The sequence below is a fragment of the Ambystoma mexicanum genome, chromosome 7p (assembly GCF_040938575.1).
Source record: "Ambystoma mexicanum isolate Mex_15411 chromosome 7p, UKY_AmexF1_1, whole genome shotgun sequence".
NCBI classification, from domain to species: domain Eukaryota; kingdom Metazoa; phylum Chordata; class Amphibia; order Caudata; family Ambystomatidae; genus Ambystoma; species Ambystoma mexicanum.
Window position 1 is genome coordinate 387,044,067 of NC_090939.1, and position 13,040 is coordinate 387,057,106.

At 45.4% G+C, this 13,040-nt stretch overlaps 1 protein-coding gene across 1 annotated transcript in view; it reads left to right on the plus strand.

The window, feature by feature from the left end:
* LIPI (lipase I) overlaps positions 1-12,452 on the plus strand; it is a 420,036-nt gene extending 407,584 nt beyond the window's left edge. The window contains exon 10 of the mRNA XM_069636429.1: positions 10,924-12,452. Coding sequence (XP_069492530.1) covers positions 10,924-11,011 — 88 coding nt within the window. The 3' untranslated portion in view covers positions 11,012-12,452. The remainder of the gene's footprint in view (positions 1-10,923) is intronic.
* The last annotated feature ends 588 nt before the right edge of the window (positions 12,453-13,040 follow it).

A 13,040-nucleotide genomic window follows, 5' to 3' on the forward strand; every position in this document is an offset into this window, starting at 1 on the left:
TCGAACTGTCGACTCGTTTCCACCATCTTTCTCTAGTTTCCTTTCCTTTTGTCCTTTTCTGCTCTTACCTTCCTTTTTCATAATTGTTTGCTTCTGACCGTGTATGATAGCTCAGTGCTTGTGTTTAATGCCATTTTCCCCTTTTTATATCCTTCTTCATTCTATTTCATTTCTGTTTTAATTATTTTTAAAACCTGCTGCTATTCCCCTGCATTCAAACAGAGCCTTTTGTACAGTTTGGCATCTCTGGCACCAAGAACTATCATTCAGCATCAAACAGTGAGCAATGACATGTGATGGAACATTACAATGCCACCTACTTGATGTACCAAATAGTTACAACTGCTCAGTGACTTAATTTTCTTATTAAAAGTAGCAGCACAAGTCGCTTGTAATAAGGGCAATACTTAAAAGCGTTTCTAGAGATATACCACCTGTCCATGTCTTATATATGGGGAACATTGCTCCCACTGAATGCTATTAGGATATTAGAAGACACTGAGGAGTTTGGTGAACATTTAAGAAGAACGAGTATGATGCTGTAGGCCGAATGGTTTTATAAGGCTTGGGGGCTCAAAGGGGAGTTGCAAGATCCATTTTTTAATGAAAAACATAATTTGTTTCCCTAATAATGCATTGCGGCTACCCACACTCGGCCCCTCCTTCTGACATTCCTTTTTCCTGCTTTTTTCAATTTTCATTTTTTCTGTCCTCATTTCTCTTCACTGCTGTTATCTTTCATATTGTTGAAATCTCTGCGGTATTTTCCTCCATTTATGGGCTCATACTGATCTGCCTGGTTTAATAGTGGGCAAGACTGAAATAGACAGCCTGTCTCATTCAAGCGGTAGGTCAAAAAGCACATGTGGGAACCCTACCCGTATTGTCATAACTTGTGCTTGTTAAAGGCTCCCCAGGAACAGTCTCACAAACTGACCAGGCAGTCATCTAGCCTTCCAGAATACTGGCAAGCAAAACCACAGTAGGATACAGGCCACCTTACCAGAGAGGGATTTCTCCCAAAGGATGTGTCACACTATAATATGGAAACACTGTAAATACTGGTTATATCTCTGGGTTAAAAAATAATGATCAGTTGATAAGGGATCTTCCAACAAGAATGCCGACGAAGAAATTAACCCACCAGGCACTATCCGACGTGCCTCACCATCACAAGTCTGTAAAGTGCTTTTTAATGTAGAGTGAAGAGAGAAAATCCTTCACATGGAATCACTGTGGTGAGTTCATATCTTGAAAAGAGGTTATCCGGTAATATTATCCCCATAAATATGGTTGCCATACATAATGTTGCCGGGAAAAGGTTGTGGCGACATTATATATGGTGACCATATATATGGGGTCAAGGGGAGCAGGAGTTGCAGGGGTGTACCCCGCTCCCCTTGAAAAAACCTGCATCTTCGATGTGATAATGCCCCTGCAAAAAACGGCAATTTTTTGGCAACTTTTTTGCAAGGCGACATTTTTGCAGGGACATTATCACATGGAACCGAAAAGAGATGGACCAAACTCCTGACGAATGCAGTTTTTAATACATGCAATAACCAGTCGAGTGTCTATGCAGAGGAGCGCCTGGTACTAGATTGCAGTTTCAAACCATTTATTTTACCACCAATCTGCATCAAGGAAATAATTAAGTGTTAGACTCAAAGTGGTTTTATTTCTATTTTGAGACATTTATTTGTGTGTACAGCTAGTCCTTTGTTGCTTCTTTATGTGCTTTGTTGGACAAAGTAATGAATGAACTACACCAGCGTTTTAACTCAGAGTAGGGAAGCCCACAACTCAACTGCCTCTCCTCTGTTTTATAGCTGGCTCATCACTGTAATTAGGGGAAGTCTATTTCATCGCTCGAGTATCTGGTTCTCTTCGCTATAATTAGGGGGAAGACATTTTCATCGCTTGATGGATCGATTACGTTCTTGCTTCCCTTTGAGAATTGTGCAGTTGTATCAATGCATGGTCCCTCTGTGTTACTGTTGATAGCACGACCAAGATGAGTACCTCTTGATTGGTCTGGCGCTCCTGTGGTATTCGGCCTTGAAGAAGTGACATGTTGATAGTCTTCCTTGGCAATGGGCTCTTATCTGCTGCTTGTGGAGGCAATCTGGTGTTCCCTGACACCCTTGTATGGTGGCATTCCAGTATTCGCTTGCTGTAGAACCCAGAGTGCCCCAGATCCATATTCGATGTGAAACGAGCTGAATGTCCACCCAGTACATAGATCTTTTTTAGATTAATAAATCCAAGTGTTGCAAAACCAATTATACAAAAGAGGGATCAATTAACTGTCCTGGGAAGTCACAGGGCAGAGGATAATGGGTAGACTCAAATGAGAGAGTGGTGTCGAATGAGACCTGTCTTGCCTAATACAAATCAAAGTGCTCACACTCGATAATTTCGTTAATTCCTTTGAAAGTCTGCAATAATTTACCATGTATGCCATCTATTTTGTGCTGCATGTGTGGGAGGCTTGAAGGAAACATATTTGGTTGATAGGGTTCTGTTCATACATGGCTTTTATTCCAGTTTTTAAAGAGAGTAAATGTATTGTTGATGCAGCCGACTTCACTGTTCCTGCACCGCATTCATGAGATCAAGCTAGAGTTGATGCCTTAACAGTAACATCTTCACCTCAAGAAGGGGCCTTGATGCTCTGAAACGCGTAGTGACGTTGATGTGTACACCACATCTTTGAAATGAGAAGTGAAACAACATTGATGTGGTTTTCCTAACACGTTTGTGAAGTGAGGTTGTGGAAGTGTGGTTGCTGCTGTCTCGCTGTTCGTTCCCCTGTCCACTTGAGGACTTGGACTTGGATTTTTGAAAGACCCGCCTCTCACTTCCTGGTTACTGCAGGAGGATTTCTATTGGACATCATCCCGGAAACTTGCTCCACCCATTCTCCCAGCAACCTTATCATCGCCGAGCCCGCACATTTGTGCGCGCGCATTCGTGAAGTGCGCTTGTGGAAGTGTGGTTGCTGCTGTCTCGCTGCTCGTTCCCCTGTCCACTTGAGGACTTGGACTTGGATTTTTGAAAGACCCGCCTCTCACTTCCTGGTTACTGCAGGAGGATTTCTATTGGACATCATCCCGGGTATGCTCTACATGGACCTTATTTTGACTTTTGTTGTGCAGGGACAGTGCTAACGTGCTAACTTTTTAACGTTACTCACAAATGCTTGTGCGTTCGTGTGGTGAATAACGCACTTTCATACTTTACCTTCTGTCTTTTTGTAGAAACTTGCTCCGCCCATTCTCCCAGCAACCTTATCACTGCTGAGCCCGCGCATTTGTGCGCGCGCATTCGTGAAGTGTGGTTATGGAAGTTGGGTTTGCTCCTGTCTCACTGTCTAGCGAGATTGCGCGGTAGCAAGCGAGTTGTGTTTAGTTATACATACATGGGCTGGATAAAAGTGAGTGTTTATATCTGTATTTTATTGTGCCAGATTTTCCTTTTGAGTATTAAATGAAACAATATACTTTGACTTCTAACATGCCGCCCATTTCAGTATTAACGGAAAAATTAGGCGTGCTACATCAAGACAATGTAATTGCTAAAGCGTTGCCCCAGAGTCGCCTAACAAACCTCTTTCCACGTGCAGGGCGCTCTATTTCCCAGCGGTCAGCATCTGTAACAGCGGACATCAGACTGTTTTGTACTGAGAGTAGAGATCATAACACTTCTAGTGTTTCTGAAGTTTCCCCCCCATCGGTGTCTACATTGTCCCCCATCAAGAACGCCTCATGTAAACAGGTCCTTAATACGAGCCAGGAAAGTGAAATAGCCACTCAACACTCAGAACTATGCGAGTTAGATGAGGAAGAGGAAAAGAGGGGAGCTCCAACAGATACTACACTAATTGCTGCCTGCCTCATTGAAGACAATCAGCAATTGACTAATCTCGCGGATGATGGCAATATATTGAGACCTGTGCTTTGCTCTGTCCTAGCTCAGGAAAGGCTGCGGCAGGAGCATGCACATTTAACCATGATAGACGAAGTTAATGGCGATGATATGGACTTCATGAACCTTTCCAATAAATCTCAGGAAAGTGATCATGAAGTCCTTTATATTTGTTCCAACACGGGGATCTAATACAACTAGAAGAAAGGGAAGGGCTAAAAAACACCTCAAAACCTGATCTAGAAACGCTATTGCCAGTTTTGGCCAACACACATGAACAAAGTCAGGGGCATACTAAAACATCTATGCTCAATGACAAATCACACACACAATTTGCAGAGGACTCAGTGTCATTTATAACACCTACTCCTAGACGATCAAGATTTGACCCAACAGTACGTGAGTCTGAGTTTTTTATTCACATTAACCAAGGCATGGGCTCTTTTCCAGAGGCCCCGGCCCTGAATAACACCTTAAGTGCCATGAACACGGCACTATTAGCTGTAGCAAAACTTTATGAAATGTTTTGTGCATCTTTCATATTTATTCCTGCTGAACATGAATTCTCCAATCAAGATGTCAATGAATGTCAGCTTCCACGCGGTGAAAAAATGACCACAAACAGCATACCAATCTCTGGTGTCTCAGAATAACTCCCCTACAGACTTTAATTCAGATTTTTCAGACTAACGTGCAGGAAAGTCATAATTCTATCAAAGACACAGAGGGGACGTATTCTGCTTTGCTCTCTTTATTACCACTCTAGCAGCATATCAAACCAATGAGTTTTAAACATAACATTTGCTGATAAACACTTCCTGAGAGGACAGTCTTTACATAAAACGTGAATGTCCAAAACAGGCACTTCATCTCACAAACCTGTTGGCTTGCAGACCGTTCCTAAGCAAGAAAATACATATTATAGACACTGATATAATACCTGGGGTGGGAATCACATGCATTCTCTCTACCCCCGCCCCTATCCATTGGCCTCGTTGCTTGTGCTTTCCCATGCATCGCTTAGCGTGCGCCTTTTTCCCTCTTTAGCCGCTCAGCGATTTCATGGGTGGGATAATACAGAAACGTCCAAATAGTTCGAGCTTAAAAGCCTGAATGTGTGATTTGGCTGAATTTTGGCTGTTCGAAAATTCTGAGCGGCCAAAAAGTTTGACCAAATCTCGCATTCAGTGCTGGGTGCTGCAGGGGTGTCCCTCACACCCTTGCTCACTATATTGTGAACAGGGGTTGCGGGGGTGTCCCCTGCAGCCATCCTATAAAGCCAACCAAAAAAAGAAAAACAAAAAAAGGGTAAGGATCCTGCAGCGCTGGTTCCCGATCACAGAAAGGGAACAGGCGTTGCAAGGAAAGTCTGCGGCTGCAAGGTAAGTAGGTGGATGAAGATGTGGTAGGGGTGTGGTTGGGGGCGTGGTGGAAATGTGGGTGGGGTCCAAGTCAGAAATGTGCAGGGGAAAAAAGACCGAAGGTTATTTCGGGAAAAAATAATCTTCAGTCTTTTTCCCCTCGAACATTTGGATCTCAGGCTTTCAACCCCGATCCGGATAATACTTCGCCTCTGTGTCTTTCATAGAATAATGACTTTCCTGTACATTAGTCTGGAAAATCTGAATTCTACATCAAGACACACAGGCTTGTGTTATGCTTGTTCAAATCTTACTTACCACCAACGAGGCCACCCGATCTACGCGCTTGAAATAAAAAGTTTTGAAGCTTGATTCATTGGACCAATCCGCAGCCTCGTTTATTTCTTGGAGACGTGCTCTGCTTAAGAAGGCGTTTGACGCCATCGCACCTCGCACTGAATGGGCCCCGAAATGCTTGATCTGTGCATGGAGCATGATCCATTTGACCCACCGGGCCAAGGTGGCCACTGACACTGCCTTGAAAGTCTTTTGTAATACGATAAACATGCCGCTCTCTCCCAGGGGCCAAAGCGTATTAGCCCTGGTCTCATACTCTTTGCGACTCCTAATGGGACACAACTTATGCTGCCCCATGAAACTCTGAACAACACTGAAATGATAGCCCTCTTCCTCAGGTGAAATGTCACTCCCTCTGGGGAGAGGACTTGCTGTCCACTTCTAGCACCCATATGTTTGACACTCTCCTACATGCCACTAAAGACAGAAGCATGCCTAACTTGCTAGAGAACTCCTTCCTGGTCAGCTTGTGATAGTCTGGCCATCTCAGCAAGAAATGTCAAGACAATATCCACATCCCACAAACGTGTATACTTTGGCTTGGAAGGTTGAATGGCCTTTACTCCCTTGAGCAATCTTGTGACCAGGGGTGCCTGCTACATGCTTGTGCCCCAGTGAGACGGCTGACCGGAAAGACATTGATGGTCCTGAATGCCTTCACCTGAGCGGCTACAGCTGCCAAGAAATTAACCACATGAATCAAATCGGCCGAAGCGGGATGGATGTCCCTAGCCAGACACCAATCAGGCCATATCACCCAGGCTTCTCTATAGCACTTAGTAGGTCTGGGTGCCCGTGATTCTCTGATGAGGCGGTCAGCCTCTCCCAATAGGTCTGGCTTTCTCCAGGCACCCTTGAAATCACCCAGGCCACTAATTGAAGGGTCCCCGTGAGCACCAATGGGTAGGGAAGCCCCTCCAGATCCCAAAGAATCCCTGGCCAACTGGGTAACACTACCGGATTGTTGCATGACAGATCTAGCAGATCGTGGAATCAGGCTTCATTTTCTAGGCTGGCATGATGAGCACCACCCTTGCATGTTGCCTCCTTGCCTGTGCTAGGGACAATGATATTATTGCGAATGGCGGGAAAGTGTAAACTGGCTTCGGGGCCATTCCTGCAGGAACGCATCCGTTGCGGCTGCCTCCTGGTACGGCCTCCAACTGAAAAATCATGTCAGTTTTTGGTTGAGCCTTGATGCGAACAGGTCTATCCTGCAGGGGCATTTCCAGCTCATCAGGCTGCGAAATACGTCCTTGTCCAGCTGCCAGTTCCTGGAATCCCTCAGGTACTGGGAATTCCAATCCGCTACCTGATTCACCAGCCCAGGCAAGTACTCCGCTGTCATACTGACCTTCCTGGCTAGACAGAGGTGCCAGAATTCTTTGGCTATCTTTGCTAGCATCATGGACTTTGTTCCGCCCATCTGATTGATGTAACTTACTGCTGAGATGTTGTCCATCTTCAGACAGATGCATCAGTGTACTTTGTCCTGCTTCAGGCTCAGGATTGCAAAGGAAACGGCTAGCAGTTCTAGGCAATTGATATGCAGCCTGGTTTCCAAGGGAGACCAGCGCCCTCCTGTTGAGATCGCCCTGCAGCGGATTCCCCAGCCCCTGCACCTGGCATCTGATTCTATCACTAGGTCTGGCCGGGAAACAAAAATGGCGTTCCCATTCCAGGCCTCCATGTGCTGCATCCACCAATGCAGCTCCATCCTTGCCTTCTGGCTCAGCGTGACTTTGTGCTCATACGATCAGCCCTGTCGCAGATGCTGAATCTTCATCCGCTGCAGTTCTCAGTGATACAGAGGGCTGGGGAAGATTGCCTGGCGGAAGATGCAAGCCTCTCAATTATCCTTGCCAACTCCTTTAACAACACTTGGCCTTCGGAGAGAATGCACTTGATTTCCTTACTGAAGTTCTTGACTTTCTGCAACGGCAGACTCAATGTCACCTGCACGAAGTCCACAACGAACTCCAGGAACTCTATCCTCTGGGTGGGGGTCACTTGGGACGTCTCCCAGTTCATCACAAACCCCAGCTGCTCTAGAAGTTATGTCACCTCTGCCACCTGTTCGTGCAACAGTTTAGCACCCTTTGACATAATGCAGATATGGTCCATGTGAATATTAACCATACTCCCAGCTGGTGCAGCTCTGTCACTACCAGCGTTATCACTTTGGTAAAGCACCACAGCACTGAGGACAGCCCACAGGGCAGGCAGGTGAACTGACATGTTTGACCTTTCCTTAGGAACTGAACGAAACGCTGGTGTGGCTCGTACAGAGGGACTGCTAGGTGCGTGTCCTTGAGATCTATTTGCATAGCCAGTCCCTCACCTGTAGGATGTCTCGCAGTAGATGGACGAAATTGAGTGCTGTGAGATTTATGACAGGCCTTATTTTTTCCTTCCTCTGCACCAGAAAGAGATTGCTCATGAACCCTTATCCTCCATTGGTGACTTCCCCGATAGCCCCTTTCCTTAAAAGCTTTGCGACTTCCTCTGACACCAGCACTCTCTCCTGTTCGGAAAATAAAATGGACTGGGCAGTTCCATTTACACGGGCTCTGTGTGAAACTTTAGCTGGAAACCCTGAACTGTGCATAGTACCCAGGCATCTCCGGTGATCTCCCGCCATTCTTGCAGGCGTGTGATCCTCCTGCCGTCTAACGCCGTAGTCATGCGGCAGGCGCTCTCTGCTGTGGCTTGTGCTCTCACTTGGGATATTCCCTTGCCATCCGTTGGCACCTCTCCAGCCATGGCCTCTGCCTCTTTCCCTGCTGGGAAGGTTGGGCTTCAGTCTCCTTGTGTCCTGTGCTCACCAGGAGCCCCTGCAGGAGGACCTTCCTCCTTCGCGGCCGGCAGAGCATCCTTCATCCTCTGCCGGCCCATCTGAAAACCTTGTGGACAAACACCTTCTTCAGTGAGACCTGTGCCTTGTCGAGCACCGCAAAGGTTGAAACAAACATATGGCCGCCAAAGCACAGTTTCCATTTCCTATCATGCAGGCCGCACTCTGTGCCATTTCTGCCAACACGTTGGGGTCGATCTCGCTCTTCAGCCGTCTGGCCTCCTCTGCCATCTCCATGGTTTTAGTGAGTTGCCCAAGGAGGTCCAGTAACTTGTCCTGGCATGAGTATCAGGATCTATAGATGCCTTTCCTTATGTCTTTGCGTATTTGGCTATAAAGGTCTGCATTTCAGGGTCAATCATGGGCGTATCCACGCCCTGTCCGGCAACTGAGGTCTCCTTTAACAATGGCATCTTGAGACGTTTGCTCAGGGAAGTCACCACCTTTCTGGAGGGCTCCCACTCTGTTGACCTCCGGTGCACTACGAGGTCGAGGTAAAACTCTCCCTCAGAATGTTCTGACTGGCTTGCCTTTTGCTTTCCTAGGCTCTGAGTCAGACCTTGAAGAAATGTCTGCGATGTCCGACTCCTCATCCCCGGAACAGCCAGGAGTGCTGCTGTCAATCTCACCCATTCGCTCCTCCTCATGGGTCAGAAGGTACGTCCCTGCGTGCAGCACAGTTCCTGGAGTCAGGCAGTCTCTTGTTAAAATGGCCATGTTGGGAAGTGGACCCAGAAGGGGTAAAGGCATTCTCTTTCTTATTGGTCTTGCGCCTCTTGGCGCGGTCTTCCCCCTGCTCTCTTTTGGTTTTCACTGACTTCTGCGAAGGACGAAAAGACCTGGGACCCTGCAAAAAGGAGAGCCAGCCATGAAGCAGGTCTGCTTTGCTGGTAATAGGCCCCAGTCCTGCCCTGAGCTCAGTTTGCAGAATCCTCTCCTGATCTGCAGACAGCCAGTGTGAGCTTGATGGTCCCGCCCATGGGGCCTCTGATCCAGAAGTGGAGCCTTCCCCATACTCCATCATCTTGCTGCCTGCTTTAAACACTGTAGGCTGCTGCCAATCTGTGCCAGATGAACATTGTTCAGGTTTCCTGGGCCTGCCCCATCAGAAACTGGCTGCACACAAAGCCTGTAGCACGTGGCTGTAGTTATGAGCTCTACCGGACTGTACTTATTAATTGTACACTACGCTTGCTGCAAAGCACTTCCTTGGCATTGCAAGCGTACCGGCTGTAGGTGGGGTCGTGCAGCTCCACATTTCACACAGTGCGCTGTAAAATTCACCTCACTATTGCCAATAGTGAAACGAAGCTGCTGGCAACCGGAACTTCATAATCTCGTTATGGCGCCGGCCTCCTCTTTCCGTGATGGCACACAGCTAGGCGCTCTCAATGCTGCTGCACGCACTCTGTGGGAGAAAGCTGCTGAGGACAAGCTGCTGAGGACTGCTCCTCCGGTCACACGTCCACAAGAGAGCTGCAACTAAACTGAACTAACTCTTGCACTACCCGAACGCGGGTACAACAGCAATGAAATAGCAATGAACCAGGAAAAGGAACTGATCTTCCCAGCTGCTCGGGAAGCAAAGAAAGAGTAGGAGACCGGATATGCAGGGACAGTAATGTGCGGAGGCATGCCTGGATTGGAGGGCAGTATCATGTGTGGACATTCAAGTTTTATGTAAAGACTGTCCTTTCAGGAAGTGTTTATCAGAAAATGTTATGTTTAAAACTCGTTGGTTTGATATGCTGCTCGAGGGGTAACAAAGAGAACAAAGCATAATACAAGCCTATCGGGGTCATTACGACCCTGGCGTTAAAGGTTTAACGGCGCCGTAAAAGGTGTTGGTGCCGTTAAACCCTTAACGCCTGATTACGAGGTCCCTTTGTGGCTCCTGACCTTAACGGCTGGTCTGGACCAGTCGTTAAAGTAGGGACCCGCAAAGGGACTTCCGAGGTAATTACGGTACCGCAATTTGCGGTACCGTAATTACCGCCTTCCCCAGTCCCATTGAGCCCTATGGGGCAAAAATGGGAATGGGGAAGGGCCTATGGTAAGTGGGGAATTACCGCCCCGCCAACATTGGAATGGGGCGGTATTTCGCCATTTACCATTGGCGGACTCGTTACAATACCGGCAGCAACCATGGTGCTAATAGCGCCATTGGTTACCGCCGGCGTTGTAATGAGGGCCTATGTGTCTTGATGCAGAGTTGAATAATGATGATAATAATAACAATAATAAAAATAATAATAATAATGATAATTATACTCCTTTTGAGTTCTCATAAAGCGCCTCATTCCAAACTTGGAAATAACATTGAAGATCTTATTTTGGTGAATGCCTTAACATTTAATTCTGTAGCTACGAAATTAACAATCATGCACTAACTTTACCAATGTTATTCTACTTTTCTGCATTTAGACCGCCACTATGTCGCTATGATCTTATACTGCTGGATAATGTTGAAACAACCTTCAAGCCTATTCCATGTGAAGACAATCAGATGTAAAGAATGAAGGTGGTCAGCTGGACATACCAAAACATGGACATTCAAATTTAAAGGAACAGTCAATGTAATGGTAACATCATTGAAGTTCAGCCCCAAGAATCAAATCACAGTTGTGATGTGTGGGGATCGTTCTGCTTTTCACAACGTACAGTAAGGACAAATATGCAGACATTTGGAGAAACTTGTGAATTTAACCCCGGAAGGAGCTAAGTGGTTGGCCTCGACACTAAGCTCTCATTTGGACCTCCTTACATTCTATTGTATGTCCCTCTGTTTTAGAAGAATTTCTGCAGATAACAATTGAATAACAGCAACCACAGGTGCACGCATATCACTGTGCCCCAATGCAACTCGCAGTGCAGTGATACTGCGCTGGTACACATCAATGCCAATGACATTTATTTTTCTTATAGCAAATTACTGAGCCATAGGAGGGAGACTAGACACATGCTTTCTGAGGTATGAGCTGAAACATATGACATATGTTCAAGTGGTTTTGTGTATAGAATGCATGTGTGCGTAAAGCATGTGTTCATTCAGTGAATGAAATATTCAGGGAAATTATTTGATAGAAATCCTTGTGGATCTTTGATAGTCCTTTGTACTACTCCACATGAGGCGCTGGACACAATCTATGGACCTAATTCAAAAAGTTGAAGGAATTACACACGTGGATTACTCCAAGCATACCGTATACCTTTATGGTGGAAGTAAATTAGGACTGGACATGGTATTCAGAGAAAGCCATGTTCTAAGTGTGCATAACTCACACATTTCAGAATGCATGTTTATTAATGGGGAGAATTCACAAAGAGTGAGCCCTAGTGGCTGATTTTGGAGCATCCTTCGGCGTACACAGTACAGTGCTTATTGTTCTTATGCAAAGAGTTACACAATTCATTTCCATGTATTAGCTTGAATCTTGATTTGGGGTTTTCTCCTGGCTACAAATATTTCACCAATAAGTGTTTTCCCTTCCAATGTAAGTGCTGCCACAACTCTTGCTCAACATACACCTATGCTATGCATTTCTAAGACATTACAGTTTCTCTGGGGAATGTTTTATTGACAGTTTGTGAATACCCATGCAGTTACAGCCATGTGTGTGTGTGCGATCACCAACATTTGCATTGCTGTTGCCTATCCCCTCAGTGGCTTGCCCTGGGGAGTGACTTACTATGCAGCACTAGATGTCAGCTACACGCACATACAGCACACATTCTTAACCGAATTATGCACTTGGACGTTGCACTTCCTCACCTGGAAGCCATCTTTTGGGAATTGTGCATGGCGCATGCATGTGTAAACTCACACTACTTTTTGAATCTGGACCAATTTTCTTCAAGGGCTGAAGGGTTCAGGTGTTGTGCTGAAGTTTTCTCAATGCTTTCTTCAATGGATCTTAGATAAGAGAAAGCAAAAATAAAATGATGCTACCAAATGATGCTCAATACAATCTCTGTTCTTATCTCAGTCTCAGAATTGCACGCATGTGCTTCACCCCAATGGGGTAATAATTGAATAAGGGGAGGGAAGCTTCTTTCTAAAGATTGAGATGTGCTGGAGGGCAGCTGACAGAAGGTAAGAAATGATGTTACGGGATATTCGCTTTAGACCTGTATACTGAAAGGGAGTGTCATTTTCTGAATTCTCCATTTGCACACTGAAGAAATAGTTCAATTCTTAGGCTTTTTAAATGAATACACAAAAGAAAAAAAGTCAAAAACCAAAGCTTGTTTTCTATGCTCACTCCTTACTTTTGTTTAGATTTTCGAATATTGTAGTGTGTACCTGTCTCATTTTGTAAAGTACACTACTAAATCATCAAGAAAAATGTATATATTGAAACAAAAATAAACAATGGGAGCTACAACTGGTTGATCCTGGTCACAAGTTCTCACTTTATTAACAAGTATCATATAATCAGTTCCATATATTAATATTTTATATTTTTGTATTTTAGTGTATGTATTATACTTATTTTACTATTTTTATTATACTGTTGTAAATAATGTTTTTTAATGTTATT